This window comes from Schistocerca serialis, chromosome 9 (genome assembly GCF_023864345.2).
Source record: "Schistocerca serialis cubense isolate TAMUIC-IGC-003099 chromosome 9, iqSchSeri2.2, whole genome shotgun sequence".
NCBI lineage: Eukaryota > Metazoa > Arthropoda > Insecta > Orthoptera > Acrididae > Schistocerca > Schistocerca serialis.
This window is the reverse complement of record NC_064646.1, coordinates 308,141,033-308,159,912: the sequence shown is the minus strand read 5'-3', so window position 1 is coordinate 308,159,912 and position 18,880 is coordinate 308,141,033. Positions and strand designations below refer to the sequence as shown.

General features: G+C 37.3%; 1 protein-coding gene across 6 annotated transcripts in view; it reads left to right on the top strand.

The window, feature by feature from the left end:
- Positions 1-18,626, top strand: part of LOC126418892 (uncharacterized) — a 277,815-nt gene extending 259,189 nt beyond the window's left edge. For all 6 annotated transcript variants that reach the window (XM_050085907.1, XM_050085900.1, XM_050085902.1 and 3 more), the window contains 2 exons: positions 12,499-12,783; positions 18,019-18,626. In XM_050085907.1, coding sequence (XP_049941864.1) covers positions 12,499-12,783; positions 18,019-18,066 — 333 coding nt within the window. In that variant the 3' untranslated portion in view covers positions 18,067-18,626. The remainder of the gene's footprint in view (positions 1-12,498; positions 12,784-18,018) is intronic.
- Positions 18,627-18,880: the final 254 nt, after the last annotated feature.

Sequence of the window (18,880 nt, the reverse complement as noted above, 5' to 3'; positions counted from 1 at the left end):
GTGTTAATAAACTTGCTGAGTGCCACTTTCATGTTCCTGATAGTGTCACTTGTTTGATTTTCTGCTACATTATTTGTACCTACCATGATTATGACACAATCATTTGATGAAAAACACTCACTATTTTGTACAGGAAATTTTCATCTATTTCTGAAAAATTTGGACTCCTTGTTGTGCTATCTGTCAGACAGGGGGAAGCAAATTATTATTTGTGGGGACTTCAATGTAGATTCTCTGAAAGAGGATAATAGGAAAAATGACCTTGAAGTATTACTTGACACCCATTATTGATTTTCCTACTCGGGTGGTAAAGGATAGCAGCTCACTGATAGATAACTTCTTTATAGACCAAGATAAGTTTAACCAGATAAATGCTCAGCCTGTTGAGAATGGTCTTTCTGATCATGGTGCACAGCTAGTTACAATATATGACATAGCTCCATTCAGCAATACTAAACAGTCCTCCAAAGTAGTACGTTCAGTCAACGATTTAACAATTGCAAATTTCAGGGAAAGCCTACAGCAGTTAGACTGGGATGAGGTGTACCGTGAACCTGATGCCAATTTAAAATATAATTTATTTCATGACATTTTTGTAAATGCATTTGAAAACTGCTTCCGCAAGAAAATAGTTAAATATACTCGTAAGAAACCTTGTAACAAAGCATGGCTTACTAAGGGTATAAAAATATCTTGTAACCGGAAAGGGGAAATGTATCTGACAGCAAGAAAGAGTAGTGACCCAGAAACTATCAAACATTATAAAAACTACTGTGTTATATTAAGAAAAGTTATCAAAAAATCCAGAAGTATGTGTATCATGTCTGAAATCAGCAACTCTGATAATAAAATTAAAACAATTTGGAATATTATTAAAAGAGAGACAATTCAACCATGAGCACAGGAAGACAGTATTACCATCAAATTGAATGAAAACTTTACGAACAAAAAGTCAGAAGTTGAAAATATTTTTAATAATCATTTTCTAAATGTTGTGAATATAGTAGGATCCAGGTGTTCATTAGAAGATGCAAGGCTGTTAATGGAAGAGGCCATACCTATGCAATTTGACACAATTGAAATCTCACCCACTTCTCCCTCTGAAATTAGGAAAATAATAAACTTGCTTAAAAGCAAAAACTCACAGGGAATTGATGGTATTTCCAGCAAAATACTAAAAGCTTGTTCTCAACAGATAAGTAAGATTCTCAGCCACCTGTGTAATAGCTCTCTGTAACAGGGCATTTTCCCTGATAGACTGAAATATGCTATTGTTATACCTTTGCATAAAAAGGGGGATAGATCTGATGTCAACAATTACCGTCCAATCTCCCTTCTAACAGCTTTATCCAAAATTCTTGAGAAAGTAATGTATTCAAGAGTAGCTTCACATGTCTGTAAAAATGAAGTACTAACAAAATGTCGGTTTGGTTTCCAGAAAGGTTTTTCAACAGAAAATGCCATATATGCTTTCACCAATCAAATTTTGAATGATCTGAATAACCGAACACCACCCATTGGGATTTTTTGTGATCTCTCAAAGGCTTTTGATTGTGTAAATCATGAAATTCTGCTAGACAAGCTCAAGTATTGTGGCATGAGTGGGACAGTGCACATATGGTTTAATTCGTACCTAACTGGAAGAGTGCAGAAAGTTGAAGTAAGCAGTTCTCATAATATGCAAAGATCAGCACATTCCTCAAACTGGGGAACTATCAAGAATGGGGTTCCACAAGGGTCAGTCTTGGGTCCTTTGTTGTTCTTAATATATATTAATGACTTGCCATTCTATATTCATGAAGAGGCAAAGTTAGTTCTCTTTGCTGATGATACAAGTATAGTAATCACACCTGACAAACAAGAATTAACTGATGAAATTGTCAATATTGTCTTTCAGAAAATTACTAAGTGGTTCCTTGTAAACGGACTCTCACTGAATTTTGATAAGACACAGTACATACAGTTCCGTACAGTGAATGGTATGATGCCATTAATAAATATAGACCTTAATCAGAAGCATATAGGTAAGGTAGAATATTCCAAATTTTTAGGTTTGTCCATTGATGAGGGATTAAATTGGAAGAAACACATTGATGATCTGCTGAAACGTTTGAGTTCAGCTACTTATGCAATAAGGGTCACTGCAAATTTTGGTGATAAACATCTTAGTAAATTAGCTTACTATGCCTGTTTTCACTCATTGCTTTCATATGACATCATATTTTGGGGTAATTCATCACTGAGGAATAAAGTATTTATTGCACAAAAGTGTGTAATCAGAATAATAGCAGGAGTCCACCCAAGATCATCCTGCAGACATTTATTTAAGGATCTAGGGATATTCACAGTAGCTTCTCAGTATATATACTCTCTTATGAAATTTGTTATTAACAACCAAACCCAATTCAAAAGTAATAGCAGTGTGCATAACTACAATACTAGGAGAAAGGATGATCTTCACTATTCAAGATTAAATCTAACTTTGGCACAGAAAGGGGTGAATTATATTGCCACTAATGTCTTTGGTCACTTACCAAATAGTATCAAAAGTCTGACAGATAACCAATAAGTATTTAAGAAGATATTAAAAGAATTTCTGAATGACAACTCCTTCTACTCCATAGAGGAATTTTTAGATATAAATTAAGGGGAAGAAAACAAACAAAAAAATTATAAAAAAATAAAAAAAAATTAAAAAAACACAAAAAATAAAAAAGTTATTATATTAACTTAAGTATGTTGTTAAATTAACTTAATTAGGTCATGTATTGGAAAATTTGACTCGTTCCACATCATTACGAAATATCGTATTCATGATCCATGGAACTAGTATTAATCTAATCTAATCTAATCTAACATGCAGCTTCACCACAGCTGAAAGAGGTGCTCTAAATTGAATGTGAGCCAAAGCTATAAAGTTGTCTGGGATACTTGCGATGTTTCATGCTATTCCACGACCATGACTGTGTCCATATATTAGAATCCGTCCCTTCTTGTTTTCACATATTTCACTGTTGTTGTCTTTGACAGTTTGTTTATGTTCACTTAGGTTAGCATATAAGATTAGCGTTTTTTTTTTTTTTTTTTTTTTTTTTTTTGCACATATTTAAATGCTACATCTTCCACTATGTATCACGAATCTGACAACTTTTTTGGTAATACCAGTTGGAGAGCTGTCTTTTGTTTTTTTATTTAGGCCTGCAATTGTTGAGTAGGCACTACTGATCAGTTTTGCTCAAATTTTTATTTAGTACAGAAGCCTCAGCCTTTATACACAGAATTTCACTTATATGTGTGGAGCTTGAGCAATTGAGGAGGTAATAGAAGGAATGATACAGGGGGAGTTAGATGGCTTTCAGTGGCAGTAGCAAAGTGAGAATATTGACCAGATAGTCTTTGAGTTTCTTTAGAAAGTTAGTATCACGTAAATTATCATGCCAGTTTTTAGGCAGACTTATTAGTATCTTGAAACCCAAGTACTAAGTTCCTTTTTCAAGGATTGTCTGTCAGTTAGATATGCTTCACATCTCATTCTCCCTCCTTGTGTTGTGGATGTGCACACTGTCATTTGTAATCCATTCTCAATTGTCTTTTATGATGTGTATTATTGTTTTGCGTATGTCAAAGAAGCAAAAGTTAAGATGTCTAGCTTTTTAAAGCATTTCTGCATGTTTTAGAAGTCCTTTTTCCTAAAATGACTCCGACTGCCTTTCTTTAATTACCTTTTTTGTTTCTGTCATGCTTGAGCACCCCTACACTGTCACTCCACACTGCAGGTACACTTCAAAGACTCCATGATATACTGTGCACAGAAGCTATGTTGTTTCCATTTCAACTCATTATCCACAGTATCGTCTGAGATTTATTGTCTTGTACTTCTTGGAGCTTTGTTTCATCCACCTCTAAATCCATATGTTCAGGCATCTCTACATTTATGAACAATGCATGCATAGTCTTTTTTCCAGTTTATAACCAGTATATTTTCCAAGAGCCATTGGGCTGCAATGTTTGCAGAAATATGTGCTCTTCTTTCAAGCTGCTGTGCATTGTTTCTCTGTTCAGTATTTTATGTCACATGCATAGAACACAGGGTGTATGAAGAGGAATCAACTGATTTAAAAATCATTTGAGATATTTGCATGAACAACATATTGTTGGAAAGAGCAAACTCCTGAGTTTTACATGGTTCCTGCTAGGTGGCAGCAGTGTTCATCCACTTCAGTTGTAGTAAAAATGGGGTTGGGTCAACAGAAAGCGTTTTGTGTTCTGCATTTTGTGCAGTGTAGGTCAGTACTAACTGTTCAGCATGACTTTCATACTAGGTATGGTGTGGATCCTCCTGCAGAGCAGAGTATTAGATGATTGCATGAATAATTCTGTGAAACAGGTTGTTTGTGTAAAGGCAAATCCCCAGACCGTCCCCGAGTGTCTGACAAAGACGTTGATCACATGTGTCATAGTTTCACAAGGAGTCCACAGGAATCCATTCGCCGTGCATCTCAACAGCATAATGTACTCCTGATGTCCATGTGGCATGTGTTGTGTCAATGTTTACACATGAAACCATATAAAATTCAGCTACTGCAAGCGCTTCATGAAGGTGACAAACAACAGTGTGTGGAGTTCTGTAATTTCGTTCTTGGCAAGATGAAGGATGACACTTTGCTTCCACACTTAGTGTTTAGTGGTGAGGCAACATTCCATTTAAATGGAAAGGTGAACCATCATAATGTGAGAATATGGGGTACGGAAAAACCACATGAAGTTGAACAATATGAGATGGACTCTCCAAAATTTAATGTGTTTTGTGCAGTGTCACAGCAAAAGGTGTGTGGTCCATTTTCCTTTGCTGAGAACACTGTTACCAGAAGGACATATCTTCATATACTTGAGAACTTCCTCTTCCTACAGTTGGAGACTGATTCAAATGACTTCGTTTACCAACAGGATAGGCCCCTGCCACACTGGCATCTGGAAGTGTGGAAATTTTTAAACCAAAGAATTACTGATCAATGTATTGGTCGGACTGGACCAAATGATTCAGTCATACATTACTGCCCTCCAAGGTCACCAGATCTGACTGTATGTGATTATTTCTTGTGTGGGTTTATAAAAGACTGTTTATGTGCCTCCGTTACTGACAACAATGAATGAACCGAGACATGCATACAGCAGCTGTGGAAGCTGCAACTCAAGACATGCTTGCTGCAGTGTGGGAACAATTTGAATGCAACATTGACATATGCCATGCACTCAAGTGGGGCGTATTGAACACCTATAAAAAGGTATGAAAAAACCTTTGAGAGTTTCTCGTTCATCAAAAAACAAAATTCATTGTAGATATTTATTAGTTTCAGAAACAATATTATGAAAAGAAACGTTGCTACTCACGATATAGTGGAGATGCTGAGTTGCAGATAGGCACAACAAAAAGACTGTCGCAGATATAGCTATTGACCAGTAAGACGTTCATCAACAATAGGTGACTCACACTCACACACACACACACACACACACACACACACACACACGCACGACTTGTGTGCGTGAGATGCATTTGCTTGAGTGTGTGTGTGTGTATATGTCTGTCATGTATTGTTGACAAAGGCCTTACTGGCCGAAAGTTTTATTTGTGAGAGTCTTTGTGTTGTGCCTATCTGCGACTCGGCATCTCCCCTATATGGTGAGTAGCAACTTTCAAAAAAATGGTTCAAATGGTTCTGAGCACTATGGGACTTAACTGCTGTGGTCATCAGTCCCCTAGAACTTAGAACTACTTCAAACTAACTAACCTAAGGACATCACACACATCCATGCCCGAGGCAGGATTCGAACCTGCCACTGTAGCGGTCATGCTGTTCCAGACTGCAGCGCCTAGAACCGCATGGCCAGCAACTTTCCATTTCATAATATTGTTAGTTTCAGAAATATAGACAAGCCAAATCAGATGATTCTGTTTGATACATCCTGTATCTTCTTCTCTGTCTCATCAATATCTGTATCATTTACAAACAAATTAAACAGCTATGGCTTGATTACGAAACCCTGTGGCACTCTATATTTGATGCTCCTGGTTTCTTACTGGTATGAGTTTCTTATTGATACATGCTGTTGCCTGTTTCATAGGTACAATTGTACCCACTCTCTTTGCTTGACCATAAATGCCATATATTTCAGTTTTTGTATCAGTGTTTCATGGACAAATGTGTCAAATGCTTTGGAGAGTTCCAGAAATATCGCAGAAACAACTTTTTTCCTCATGTCATTATTGTAAAATATACTCTGTCACACTGACAGTTGCTGATTCTGGAATCATGTTGTGTTTGTCCAGAAAAATAAATAAATAAGAAATTCCACAATTTCTGGAAAACCCGATATCAGTGAAATTGATAAGGTACTACTACAGTCATCCATAATGCCTTTTCTTGTATATTAACACTGCAGAGAGCCGGCGGGAAAACTGATTAGTGTCTCAGTTGTAGGAAAGGAGACTGTGGACAACTGATTGAAAGTGTTTGTAATGGAGGCAAATGATCTTTTTTTGAGATCATTATAACCAGTTACAATGTGGAAAGTAGTTGTGGGACCAGTGGAATTAAGTTTCGGAACACTAGGAGCATGTGTTGCCTGTGAAAGGAAGGGGAGAGATTCAGGTGACAGATTTTGGGATGGACCTAATGTTTTGGGGAGCTTCTAGATGTCATGTGAACGTCTAGGTTGATTCTGCAGAGGTAAGTTTTGTAGGCAATGGTGTCAGAAATTTGGTAAGACACTCAGCCACAGAGTCACTATGATTCTTGACCATAGTGGTGGAATTGTTACTTATAGTAAGAGTGATAATGCTGGAACAGGTTTTAACGTCATGAATAGCTTTTAATTTAACAATTGTGATGATGAGCTTATTGAGATTGTATGAGGACAATCCAAAGTGCAAACAACCATTTATTTTCTATAATAGTTACATAATTTTAAGGGTTGAAGAATATTTTTGTACATAATTGCCATTTCGGTTGATGCATTGTTGTAGATGCTGTGTCAGTTTTATAACATCCATACCAGCTCACCAGCATATTCTTCAGAAAGCGTTGCACCTCACCTTTCACCTCATAGTTGGATCAGAGCTGCTGTCCAGACAAATGGTCCTTCAACTTAGGAAACAAGTAGTAGTCACTCAGTGCTAAGTCCAAACGGTATAGTGGATGGGTATTTGGCCAAAGTTTTGCAGGAGATTGATGGTTTGATGGGTGACATATGGATGGGTGTTGTCATGGAGAATACTTTTTTCCTTGCTTAATATTCCTCTCCTCCTGTTCTGAAGTGATATTTTGATTTTTTTCAGTGTTCCAGAGTACCTGTCAGTGTTTACTGTTGTCCCAACAGGCAGAAAGTTGATCAATAGTACCCCCTTCCAGTCTCAAAACTCAGCTGCCATAACTTTACCGCCAGACTTTGTTTGTTTGAATTTTTGGAGCTTGGGCAAAGAGGGTTACCACCATCTGTGTGACTGTTGTTTTGTCTCATATGTTACGTGGAATTCCCAGGTTTTGCCCCCCATCATGATCAAGTCCAAGAAATTGTCCTTTTCATCTACATACCGGCAAAGAAATTTTCAAGAATAATCAACTCATTACCATTTGTGTCTTCTGTCAATAAACATGGTACCCATCTTGCACAAACCTTCTGATATTCCAAGTTTTCCATTAAAGTCCTGTGGATGGTGCTTCAGAAAATCATGGGAACCAAACTCCAAAGAGCATCCAGAGTGATCCTCCAATCTTTATGTGTGATTTCCTCAACTTTCATGACTATCTCACTGGAAATTGTTTTCTTCATTGTGACTTTCAGTACTACTGGCTGTAAATTCTCTTCAGTACTTGAAACTTAAACTCCTTCTTCCCCTCCCCCCCCCCTCCCCTCTCCTTTTTCCAGTGTTTTGTGATTGTCATCTCTTTGTCTTCATTTTAGTTCTGTTATCTATTTACCTATCCATCATACCTCCCATTACCTCCACACTCCTTCCTTCCACTGTAAATCTTACTCCTTCTAGATTCCACACAACTTTTCTCTCCCTCCACTTGTGTCTATCTGAGCAAACCATCAGTATCACCACAGGTGGTTGTAAAATATCAAATCAAAAACACCTTCCGCCATCTATAGTTCCAATTTTATTTTATTTTTGCTACCTGTTTCAGCATTACACTACATTACATTTAGGTCCCCTGCCCAATGTTTAGGAAGAATCCTACTTCTTGTACAATCAAAATAGATGCCAAAACACAGTCACTAGTACCTGTAGATTTCTTTTTAACAATGTGATTCCTTTGTTCCTCAGTTCCAGGCAAGTCTATGGAAACCCGTGACTATATGCTGGCCCCTGTTTTGACTGTACAAGAGGTAATTCTTCTTACACATTGGTCAAGGGGGCTGAAGATGGCGTGATGTAACACTGAAACTTGTAGCAAAAATAAAACAAATTGGAAATACAGACAGCTGAAGGTGTTTTTGATTTGACATTTTATATTGAACAGCTGAGGTCCTGCAACCAACGTGTATAAAGATGAACTTACAGAGACAGGTGCTTATGTTTTGGTGTCTGTATATTTTTGCATGTGAGAGTGCATACTTAAACTATATGCAGAGTTGTTGCTCAAAAACAGGTGGAATGTCTGTGTTGTTAAGATGCATACACATTTGCAGGATGAGCAGTTCATAAGCATATTGGTCAGAAAAGTATATGTGGCTCACAATGACTTGTTAGCTGATCAATTTGAGGATATGCTGTTGGTTTTACCTGGTAAGCACAAAGTAGTCACTCAAGCTTCAGGGGGGACAGGAATGTTGCATATTCAGAAGCATATATGTGCTCACAAGCAATGTGGCTCACAGAATGTGTGTATGTCTGTTTTTTCCTGAAACAGCTCATGATTGAGTTACTTGCAAGTGTACACACACCTTTACTTGTCTACTTATGATTCATTCATGAGCTTAAGGGCTGTGGTTGCCTTTTATAATGTTTGTTTACTGCAAATATTTCCTATATTTAAGCTACAATATTCATTTGTGGAATAAACTGCATGTTCCTTGCTACTAAGTATATTTTTATTTTACATGAATTTTAAATATTTGCTGTATGTATTGAATTATCTTTACAGTTTCAAATAGGCCTTTTATCGCTGGTATAAAACAATAAAATGCAGATGATAGGTAAGGAGCAGGTAAATGGTAAGGTGCTAGGAATAATTTTGACCACGGTATTAGCACAAGGATTTATTTTCTTAGCCTTCAACACAAGATAACAAACGTACAACATCTTGAAAAACATATTTACACTTTGGATTATAAAATAACATGTACTTCATTCCAGCTAAACAATATCTGTAATAGTAATAAACAATAAAAAAGCTTTTATTATCTGTTTAATTGAACAACTTTTAATCAACAAAATTAATGAGCTACTTCCTGTTCACTGCTGTTTACATAATCAGTCCACTGGAGCCTTGGAATAGTAATAATAATGAACAGAAAGAAAGAAAGAAACACCATTAAAAATTAGTACTTAAAATGTGAAAATGACATTACCAATAAGTGATAAAATCTTGCTACCAAAACACATATGGTGCCAATTATATACCATGAAACATTTATATGCAAAAGAGTTATGATTAAGTGCTGGAGACACTATGTTCTGCATCGGCACTCCCAAAATTATCATCTAGTTTAAGGCAAACAAAATGACTGTAAAAGGTTGCAAATGAGGTTATAAATTAAAAATACGGGAAAGCTATTCCTATGAGGTTTTGTGATTGCAGCTGGATCATGTTGACTTCTTGCCACAATATTTTGGCTGAAGACTCTTCAGCCATCTTATGGTATCTGCCACTGGATACTGCTAGTTCACAGTTTCGGCTTTATAGCAAAAACTGGCGCTGAGATGCATGTGCATTGGTGGCCATCACAGGCGCATCCTCTCTCTGTCAAAGTCCTAGCCGTCTGCAAATACTATTCCATCTGTGGCATAAAGGTGAAACTAAATGTCCGCACTCTGCTGGAATGCATGCTCGCAGTGCTAAAAACAAACATCATATGTTGCCAGACATGTCATTATGAATAAAATGTTTTCTGTCAGAAGAAATTAAAGAGATCAACAAGTTCCAAGCCTTGTCCAGTTGAAAGCCACTGTCATAATTTATAAGATCTTTTGATAGATGTATTTCCATACATTTTTTAATTACTGAATCCCAAAAGGACCTCGCCAGTGTCAAGATTTTTGTGGCGGAATGGTCCATAGTGTTCTGCGGTAATTCATTGCTCACACCCAAAGCTTCAGATGCCAAGACACTCAGATTTGTACCAAACTTTGCATGTTGATAGAGTATCAACCAAAAATCTGATCGGGTTTGTACTATGTGCTGTGATTCAGCAGAATGTGTGTAAAAGTGAAGTAAAAGTTACACCAGAACTACCAGAGGAAAGCAAAAGCACAACTGTGAACCACTAACACACATATCTGTGTTGGTAGAGCATTAGGTCATCAGATGAAGGGTCATAGGTTCAAATCGCAAATATTGTAATTTTTTTACTGTATTATGCTTGAAAGTGTTATATGGGGCAACATATTTATAAAATGTAAAAGGGCTGTTTGGAGTTTACACCAGTGCCCTCTTGGCAGTGTGCTTTCGCTTCATTTCTTTTAAAGTTATAAATCTATAGAGTACATTTGTAATTTCACAGAATAAACATATGGACTCGGATAATAGAATAAAGAAACAATTGCATCACATACTGTGGAAGTATTATTGGTAATAATAATAATCATATCAATAATAATAATAATAACAATAACAATAACAATAACAATAATAATAACTGACTGCAGACGGCAGTGCTGCATACATTAGATGTGCATATTGTGGCTAGATTCTCGTGTTTGTGTACACATAGTGCTGCTGTGTGATATGAATCCATGGAACGTTATTGACATTCGTGTCAAACAATAGCATATAACACTTTCACGCATAATACAGTAAAAGCAAATTAAAGGAAATATGTCAAAGGGTTTGAACCTGGGACCCTTCATGTGACAACTTAATGCTCTACCTATTTTTTTATTTATTTATTTTTTTCTCCTGTCCTTCAGGTTCTGTGCCAGCAATATGCTTTTGCTTTGCTCTGGTAGTTCTGGTGTAGCTTTTAATTAATGTTATACCTGTTCTGCTGGATGACAGCACATAGCACAAACCAGATTGTAGTTTGGGTGGATACTCTATCGACAAGCAACAATTGGTACAAATCTGATTGTCTGATATCTGAAGGTTCGGGTGTCAGCTACAGTTGACTTACTGGGCTGCAAAAGGCGAGTGTGGCACTGATTTTCAATGTATATTTCATGTACTGTGTGTATCATCTGACCTACATAAGCTTTGCCACACTGGCTAGGAATTTTGTAAATCATGGCTTTCTGTAGACCCAGATTGTCCTTTGACAAGCTGACTAGAGCAGTGATCATCACCAGTGGCCAGCAGATTACTTTAACTTGATGTTTCCTTAGGACCCAGCCAACTTCAGATGAAAGGTTGTCGATGTATGGAAGGAACACCCTGGACTTGAACAGCTTCTTATCCTCTTGATGTTGTGGATGGTTATATTCTTTCCTCCTTAGTGCTGTACTGATCTGATGTGGAGAGTAACCATTAACTTTCGCCACTCACAGTAGATGTTTCATCAGAAACAATTTGTGCCCGGTGCACCAACGTTCTAAGGATGCCGATAGTTTGTGAAGGGTGATGGCAACTTGACCCTTGCAGATAGAGGTCCATATATGTGGGCTTAATGGTAGACGGAATGCCCTACTTCAAGAATCACATTAGATACAGGACAATCATTAACATTCAGCCCAGAGAAAGATAAGGAAAATGCCATCATTCAAAACAAATAAAATTGATAAACATAAACATGGAATATTAACCATTACGAGAGACAATAAGTGAATGTTCAGTGCACATAAAGCTCTCACGATATAATCTTTTGCTCAGTGATTATCATGGAGTAAATATACTGATACTGTGTGCCCATAATTACTCCACTTAGGCTAACTTCCTTCTTAAGGTGCTTCTCAAAGTTCACCGTCAGGGCTGGACTACAGGAACCACCACCAGAAGTAAAAGGCGCTCAGTATAAATTACTTTCCCACTTAGCTATGGTGTGGAATCATATGGCAGCATAGTGCCTCCAGTCCATCACCAGCATAATGTCTGGACTAATTCTGACACACGACTGACCCATGAGTGCGACTGACCCATTTAAGTTGGCAAAGCATCGATTGCCACCAGCAGGTGTGGAAGGTAAATATGCTCCTGGAAATTAGGCAAGGACAGAGTAAGAAACTAGCAATCCCATTCCTTGCACTGCGCAGTAAACTACTTTTCTTTGATTTGTAATGTATTGCACAATTTTGCATACTGAAAACATACTTCTTAGACATTTGGATATGTTTTACAGGATGGATGTGCTGGGAACACCGTTTTCCACTTAGTTGCACGAGAATCATGTGATCCCAACTTACTTGTGATGCTGCTTGCAAAAACCAGCTATGGCAGTAACATCATAAATGAGAAAAATTTCAATGAAGACACCCCTCTACACATGGTTGCAGCAAATCATTCCATTTCTCCAACACGTCAGCGGCTTGCTGTTCAGCATCTGATTGAATCTGGAGCTGACCCAAAAATTAAAAACAAGAGCCAAAAGGCACCTCTTAGTCTTGTACCAACTGAAAGGAAGCAGGTATTGTCTAATATAATAACCACCATATATGTAACATCTAACAACCCTACCACAACAAAGGTGAAAATTTAATAATGATTGTGGTGTTGGTCATGCTGCTAAATACTGCATTTTTGGGCAACAACAAAGTTATTATGAGGCAGGTGTCATTACAGCACAGTTAATAAAGTCATTTCATCATGTAATAATGAATAAACTAGGCACTCATCTTTTCGTGTTTCCCACGCTGGTCTCGTTGTAAAATCATGGCTCAATCGTCGAAAATCTAGGTGGTGATGATTCCAAGCTCGGATGCAAAGAGGCCTAGGTTTTATTCTGCTATATTCAAAAGTTTTATAGATGTGTTTCACAAACCATTCTTGAAGATTACACTTTTGCGGGACAATGGTGATGTAAAAAAGTAATCAGCACTCCGAATTTAAGTTACACTTCTTTTTTATTGCTTTTGTTGCAATATCACGTAACATACAAACCATCACTTCACAATACAAAACATACTTGAAAACATCTTCCTCACTGTTAAAGTTCACATATTATAAGCTGACTACAATACGTGTCTTTCCAACATGACGTCCAAGACTCGACCTTCTCAAGGTCCGACTCTCTAACTCTCTAATAACTGCTTACGTGCTCAAAAATCAGAGTTACAAGTACATCAAAGATCATAGTGACAAAAGAAAGAATACACATAAGAATAATATCATTGCAATATAAACATATTGATGTATCAAAGTACCTCTACATTAATGAAATCAAATCTGAATGTTGCCTCAGAAATATGTCAATTACTTTACAGAAACACAGTAGAATACTGCTGGTATCGAGAGGTTGAGTTGAGGTGCTGTAATGGTTATATAATTCAAGTACCATTACAAACACCAGAGTACTACTAAATAAATTTTCACTTTATGGAAGGACTTCTCTGGCTAAAGTGCTGTTTCTTCTTCTTCTTGTTATTCTTCCTAAATTTCACATAAAAATCTAAATACACTTGCCTACAAAACTTAATGATAAGTTAGTTAAAGTAATATAACATGTTAACAACTCAGTAGAAATGGTGAAACCACTCACTCACCAAAGATTTGTACCAAAAGACTGGAAAGTTGCACAGGTCACATCAGTATTGAAGAAAGGAAATAGGAGTACTTACAGACCCATATCTCTAATTAGATTTGCAATAGTATTTTGGAACATATACTGTGGTCAAATATTATTAATTACCTCAAAGGTAATGAGCGTTGACACACAGTTAGCACGGATTCAGAAAATATAGTTCTTGTGCAACACAACTAGTTCTTTATTCGCACAAAGAAGTGAGTGCTGTCAGCAGAGGATCTCAAGTTGTTTCCATATGTTTAGATTTCCAGAAGGCTTTTGACACCATTTCTCTCAAGAGACTTCTAATCAAATTGCATGCCTATGTGGTGTCGCTTCAGTTGTGCAATTGGATTCATGATTTCCTGTAAGAATGGTCACTCTACATAGTAGCTGATGAAAAATCATCAAGTAAAACAGAACTGATACCTGGACATGATATTTATATGGTGAAAAAAGTGGCAATTATCTCTGAATGAGGAAACGTGTAGCTGCTCCAGCAGGTGCATAACATTTCTTTTGTGAATGCACGCAAGTCTTTGTATGGGGAGTTACCACTTTGTTTGGGCTCAACCATTCCTTTCTTTTCCTAATATTAGTGCACAAATACAATTTCTCATGAGCAGTAATGATACAGAATAGAAATGGTAGGTGTTGTCCACTAGCCAATTTATGGCAAACAAGCAAAGATACATATATCGCCCCTTGCTGATTTAGTGATTTTGGCATACCTGTGCACCTGATTTTTGAAGCTTTCCTATTGCCTGCAAATATCACACGACGGTGGTATGATCACAGTTCATCACATTTGCCAGTTTTTGAGTACACTGACATGGATCATTGTGGATTAATGCAATTAAATGATTTTCATCAAACACTGAGGTGTTTTTGAACATGGAGAGTCACTAATGTCAAAATTCCCTCCTTAAAATGAGAAAACAATTTTGTTGCCATGCTCTTCCCAGTGATATTGCCCCATACATGGTGCAAGTGTTTCTGGCTGCCTCCACTGCTGTCAACCCTCTACTGCAATCAAACAGAAGAATATCTTTGAAGTATTTCTCCACTTGGCACTCCATTTTCTAGTGGCCACACCTCCACTCACTATGTCCAAATGACAAAATGACAATATGTGAACTCAAACAGCAAAAGTGAATTACAAATAGAAAATGACAATTGATAAATAAGCCCATAGCCACTGGAATACCGATGTGGAAAACAAAATTGCTATGAACTTATGTATCAACCTAATATACATTACAAGCTACGTATAACACATGATACTTTTCAGTTGCTTTGATATGCTTAGAACCTCAATGGTAACAATCTTGTCAGATGCTTATCTGAATGAGCATATAACTAGACTGATTGTACCTGCTATCAAGAACAACTCTGACATGATTCACAACTCCGTTGGTGGAACCGAACCACAGGAGTAAGGGTCGCGAGAAAGGCGGAGATCTTCAGCAAAGAAAACACAGACCAACCAACTTTCTGGGAAGTGACTGAAAGAAACAGCATTTCCCTCATGTACATGCTTACGTAGCCATATTCCTCATACCTGTATTCTCAGTTGTAGTGCTAAATTAAATACTGATGATGGTGAGTGCAAAATCCAACCACTGTTATGTAAATCATAACACTGTCAGAGCTATGATAGTTTGTTACTAGTATACATCTTAACTTTAACTGCATGACACATGTTCTTCTCAATTTTTTCGACAAATGTTCTTAAAGTGCTATATTCATCCGAACTGCAATTTCTTGCATGTTATGTTGATCTGCTTTACTAAGTACTGATGCAAACAAATTATTGTTATATTAAAATATTTTATATATTTTATTGTTATTTTAATTAAAAATAAAGGCATCTGTGTAATGTTTCAAGATATTGGTGGTAGGGTGATAACAGAGAGAGAGACAGTAATACATTATGACTCTCCTCTTCCTCCCCCTCTCCCCCCTCTTTTAACTAGTTGTAATATTGCATGGGTGATCACAGTCAGATGTCACAAAATTGAACAATTCATTAATCCCTGCCACCCTCCTTCCCACCCTCACTGGATGAAAACCAGGTGGTTATAATTAAAGTGATGGTGTTCTGAATGATGCAGTGCAGGCTGCGTACATCATAGGATTCTGAAACATGGTAGATGTGTTCACAAATCACTGTGTTCATGGAGTATGCTGAGAAAATAATAGTTCCACTTTCTGCCACCAGGTGAAAATATAGTGCTGTAAGTAGTCAGAATGTGAAATATTTCCTGTTTTGATGTCAGTATGCTGTTTGTCGCTTGGCGGTGTGTGTTGATTTCTTTTGTGATGTGAATGTTGGTATAAAGGGTTAAAAAGGTTGAAGTTTTCTGTGTGAAACACCATGGCTATTGAGAAGAAAGATCATGCACTGGTAAAGTTGTTTTATCAGAACAACCACAATCAGAACAACTGCATTGTGGGAATATCATTGACAGAAACAGCTGCAAAGGAGGCCCCATGTCAATAAATGGGCTAAAGAATATGATCAAGAAATTTGAAGAAACGGGTGAATTAGGTGTGCAGCAGGGGAAGGGAGTTGGCCCATTCCCATGGCAGTTGTTGATGAGGTTGCTTTAGCTATAGCTGACTGCAGGCAGCGCTCTGTCTGTGTCGTGGAAATTGTCTCTCCTTGTAAACAGTTCAAAAGATTTTGTAATGATTTTTACACTTGTATTCCTACAACATTCAGAATGTGAACCAAATGAAGCTCCAAGATAGGCATATTCTTTGGATGGACAAGGCACTTTTTACTCTGCACTGTGCTTTGAATGCACAGAACTGTTACGTGTGGGGTTCTGCTCCACCACATGTTGTGCAGAAACATCAACTGCTTATAGCTTGTGTAACTTTTTGGTATGGTTTCTCAAGCACCTTCATTCTCAGTCTTTTTTCCCCTCTGAGGAGAAGAGATGGCACCTTGTAGACCTGTTAGGTGTACAGTGACATCTGCACATCATAAGGGCCTCATTGTGGAACAGATTATTCCATCTTTTCAAGAACACTACTGTGTCCACACCACTATTTTCATGCAAGATGGTGTGTCAGCACATGTCACTTGCCAGGTGAAATATTTGCTTTGAGAAATCTTTGGTAATGACTCCAACACATCTAGACAATTTCGAGGTGTGTGGTCTTCCACATCCTCTGACCCAAATCCATGTGACTTCTGGTTGTGGAGGTATCTCAAAGATCATGTCAATCAGGGTTGTATTCAGATTGTTACTGATCTGAAGGATGGCATACGGCCGCGCAGGATTAGCCGACGGTCTATAAGGCGCTGCAGTCGTGGACTGTGCGGCTGGTCCCGGGAGAGGTTCGAGTCCTCCCTCGGGCACGGGTGTGTGTGTTTGTGCTTAGGATAATTTAGGTTAAGTAGTGTGTAAGCTTAGGGACTGATGACCTTAGCAGTTAAGTCCCATAAGATTTCACACACATTTGAACATTTTTTTTTTTTTTTTTTTTTTTTTTATGGCATATTGCTCTAATTACACAGGCTGTGTTGTGAGCATTGACCATGCTATGTTTATGTTGCTGATCAGGAGACTGTATTGAATACGTGTCATAACTTGTGACCATATCCTAATAAATGCACCCATGGCACATTCTGACTGCTTACAGTGCGATATTTTCACCTGTTGGCAGAAAGTGGAACTATTATTTCTTTCACTAAATTCCATGAGTGCACTGATTGATGAACATGCCCATTTCAACATCCTACGATGTATGCAGCACTCTGGACACTGTCAGCTTAATTATAACTATCCAGTATGTGCAGGCACCTGTGGAAATGGATATCGTGTAGGTAGAGTGTGCCACATCCGGTGAATATGGGGTTTGTTCCAGTAATTGACACTTCCACAAGGCCTGAGTAGTATTCATGAGTTATTATTGCACCCTTTGAAAGGCAACTAATAAGAAGATTTTAAATCTCAGAAAAGACTGCATATAATCCTACATGCAGATGAAATTGATGTCATCTCTCTTGGTGCTTATACCTATGTTTTGTAAAATAACACAAACTGACTTTTCTATACAGCTAAATTGTTTCCTTTTGTGTTTAGACCATGTGTGTATTGTATTAATTTTTTGTGCTATCATTTGCAGGACATTAAGAATGTGTTATATCATAGGAGACAAGTTATATCCCAGTAGTGGAATATGGAAAGTACAGCAAGGACAATTTCTTTACACAGTAATGTGGGAAGAAGACTAGTGTATTATGAAAAAGCTTCCTTAGACCATTATAGTGTGAGAATAATTTCATTTACTGCCACTGAGTGCTTTTCTCTGGATTTATGCTTGTTGGTTATTGCACACTATTTCTGTGGAACGCTACATGTATATTTTTTAAATGTTAAAACTGTTACACAGTTGATTCACTTGAGCTTGTGTGTGTGTGTGTGTGTGTGTGTGTGTGTGTGTGTGTGTGTGTGTGTGTGTGTGTGTTTGTGTTTGTTGGATATGTTTTTTTTTATATGTACGAGCAAGAGAGGGAGTGAAAAATCTTCATTCTTGTATTTGTAGTAGTATCAAAAATGTTTTATTACTTTAAGTAGAAATTGTAGGTGAAGCATTTTCACATATAGTTATTTTATACTGAAAATACATAATGTTCTGTGATGCTTCAGATTAACAATCATTCTTGTTTTATATTCTGATGTAAGTGTGCATATCAAAACTGAACTGAGAACCTTGTAACTTAAAACATTATTTGAATAAAGTGAAAAAATTTGTAAATAGTAAAATATCTTTGTCTGCAAGCAGCATGCTACAAGGGTATTTGAATTCTGAACTGACTTAAATGAGTAATAGGGATCCTTGGCATAGAAAGCAACTTGAAGAGTTGAAAACAAGTAAGTCATTTGGTCTGAATTAAATCCCAGTTCAGTTTCCCCTTACTTACCTTGCATTTATTGTGAATCTCTTGCACAGTGCAAAGTACCAAGTGACTGGAAAAAAGCAAAGG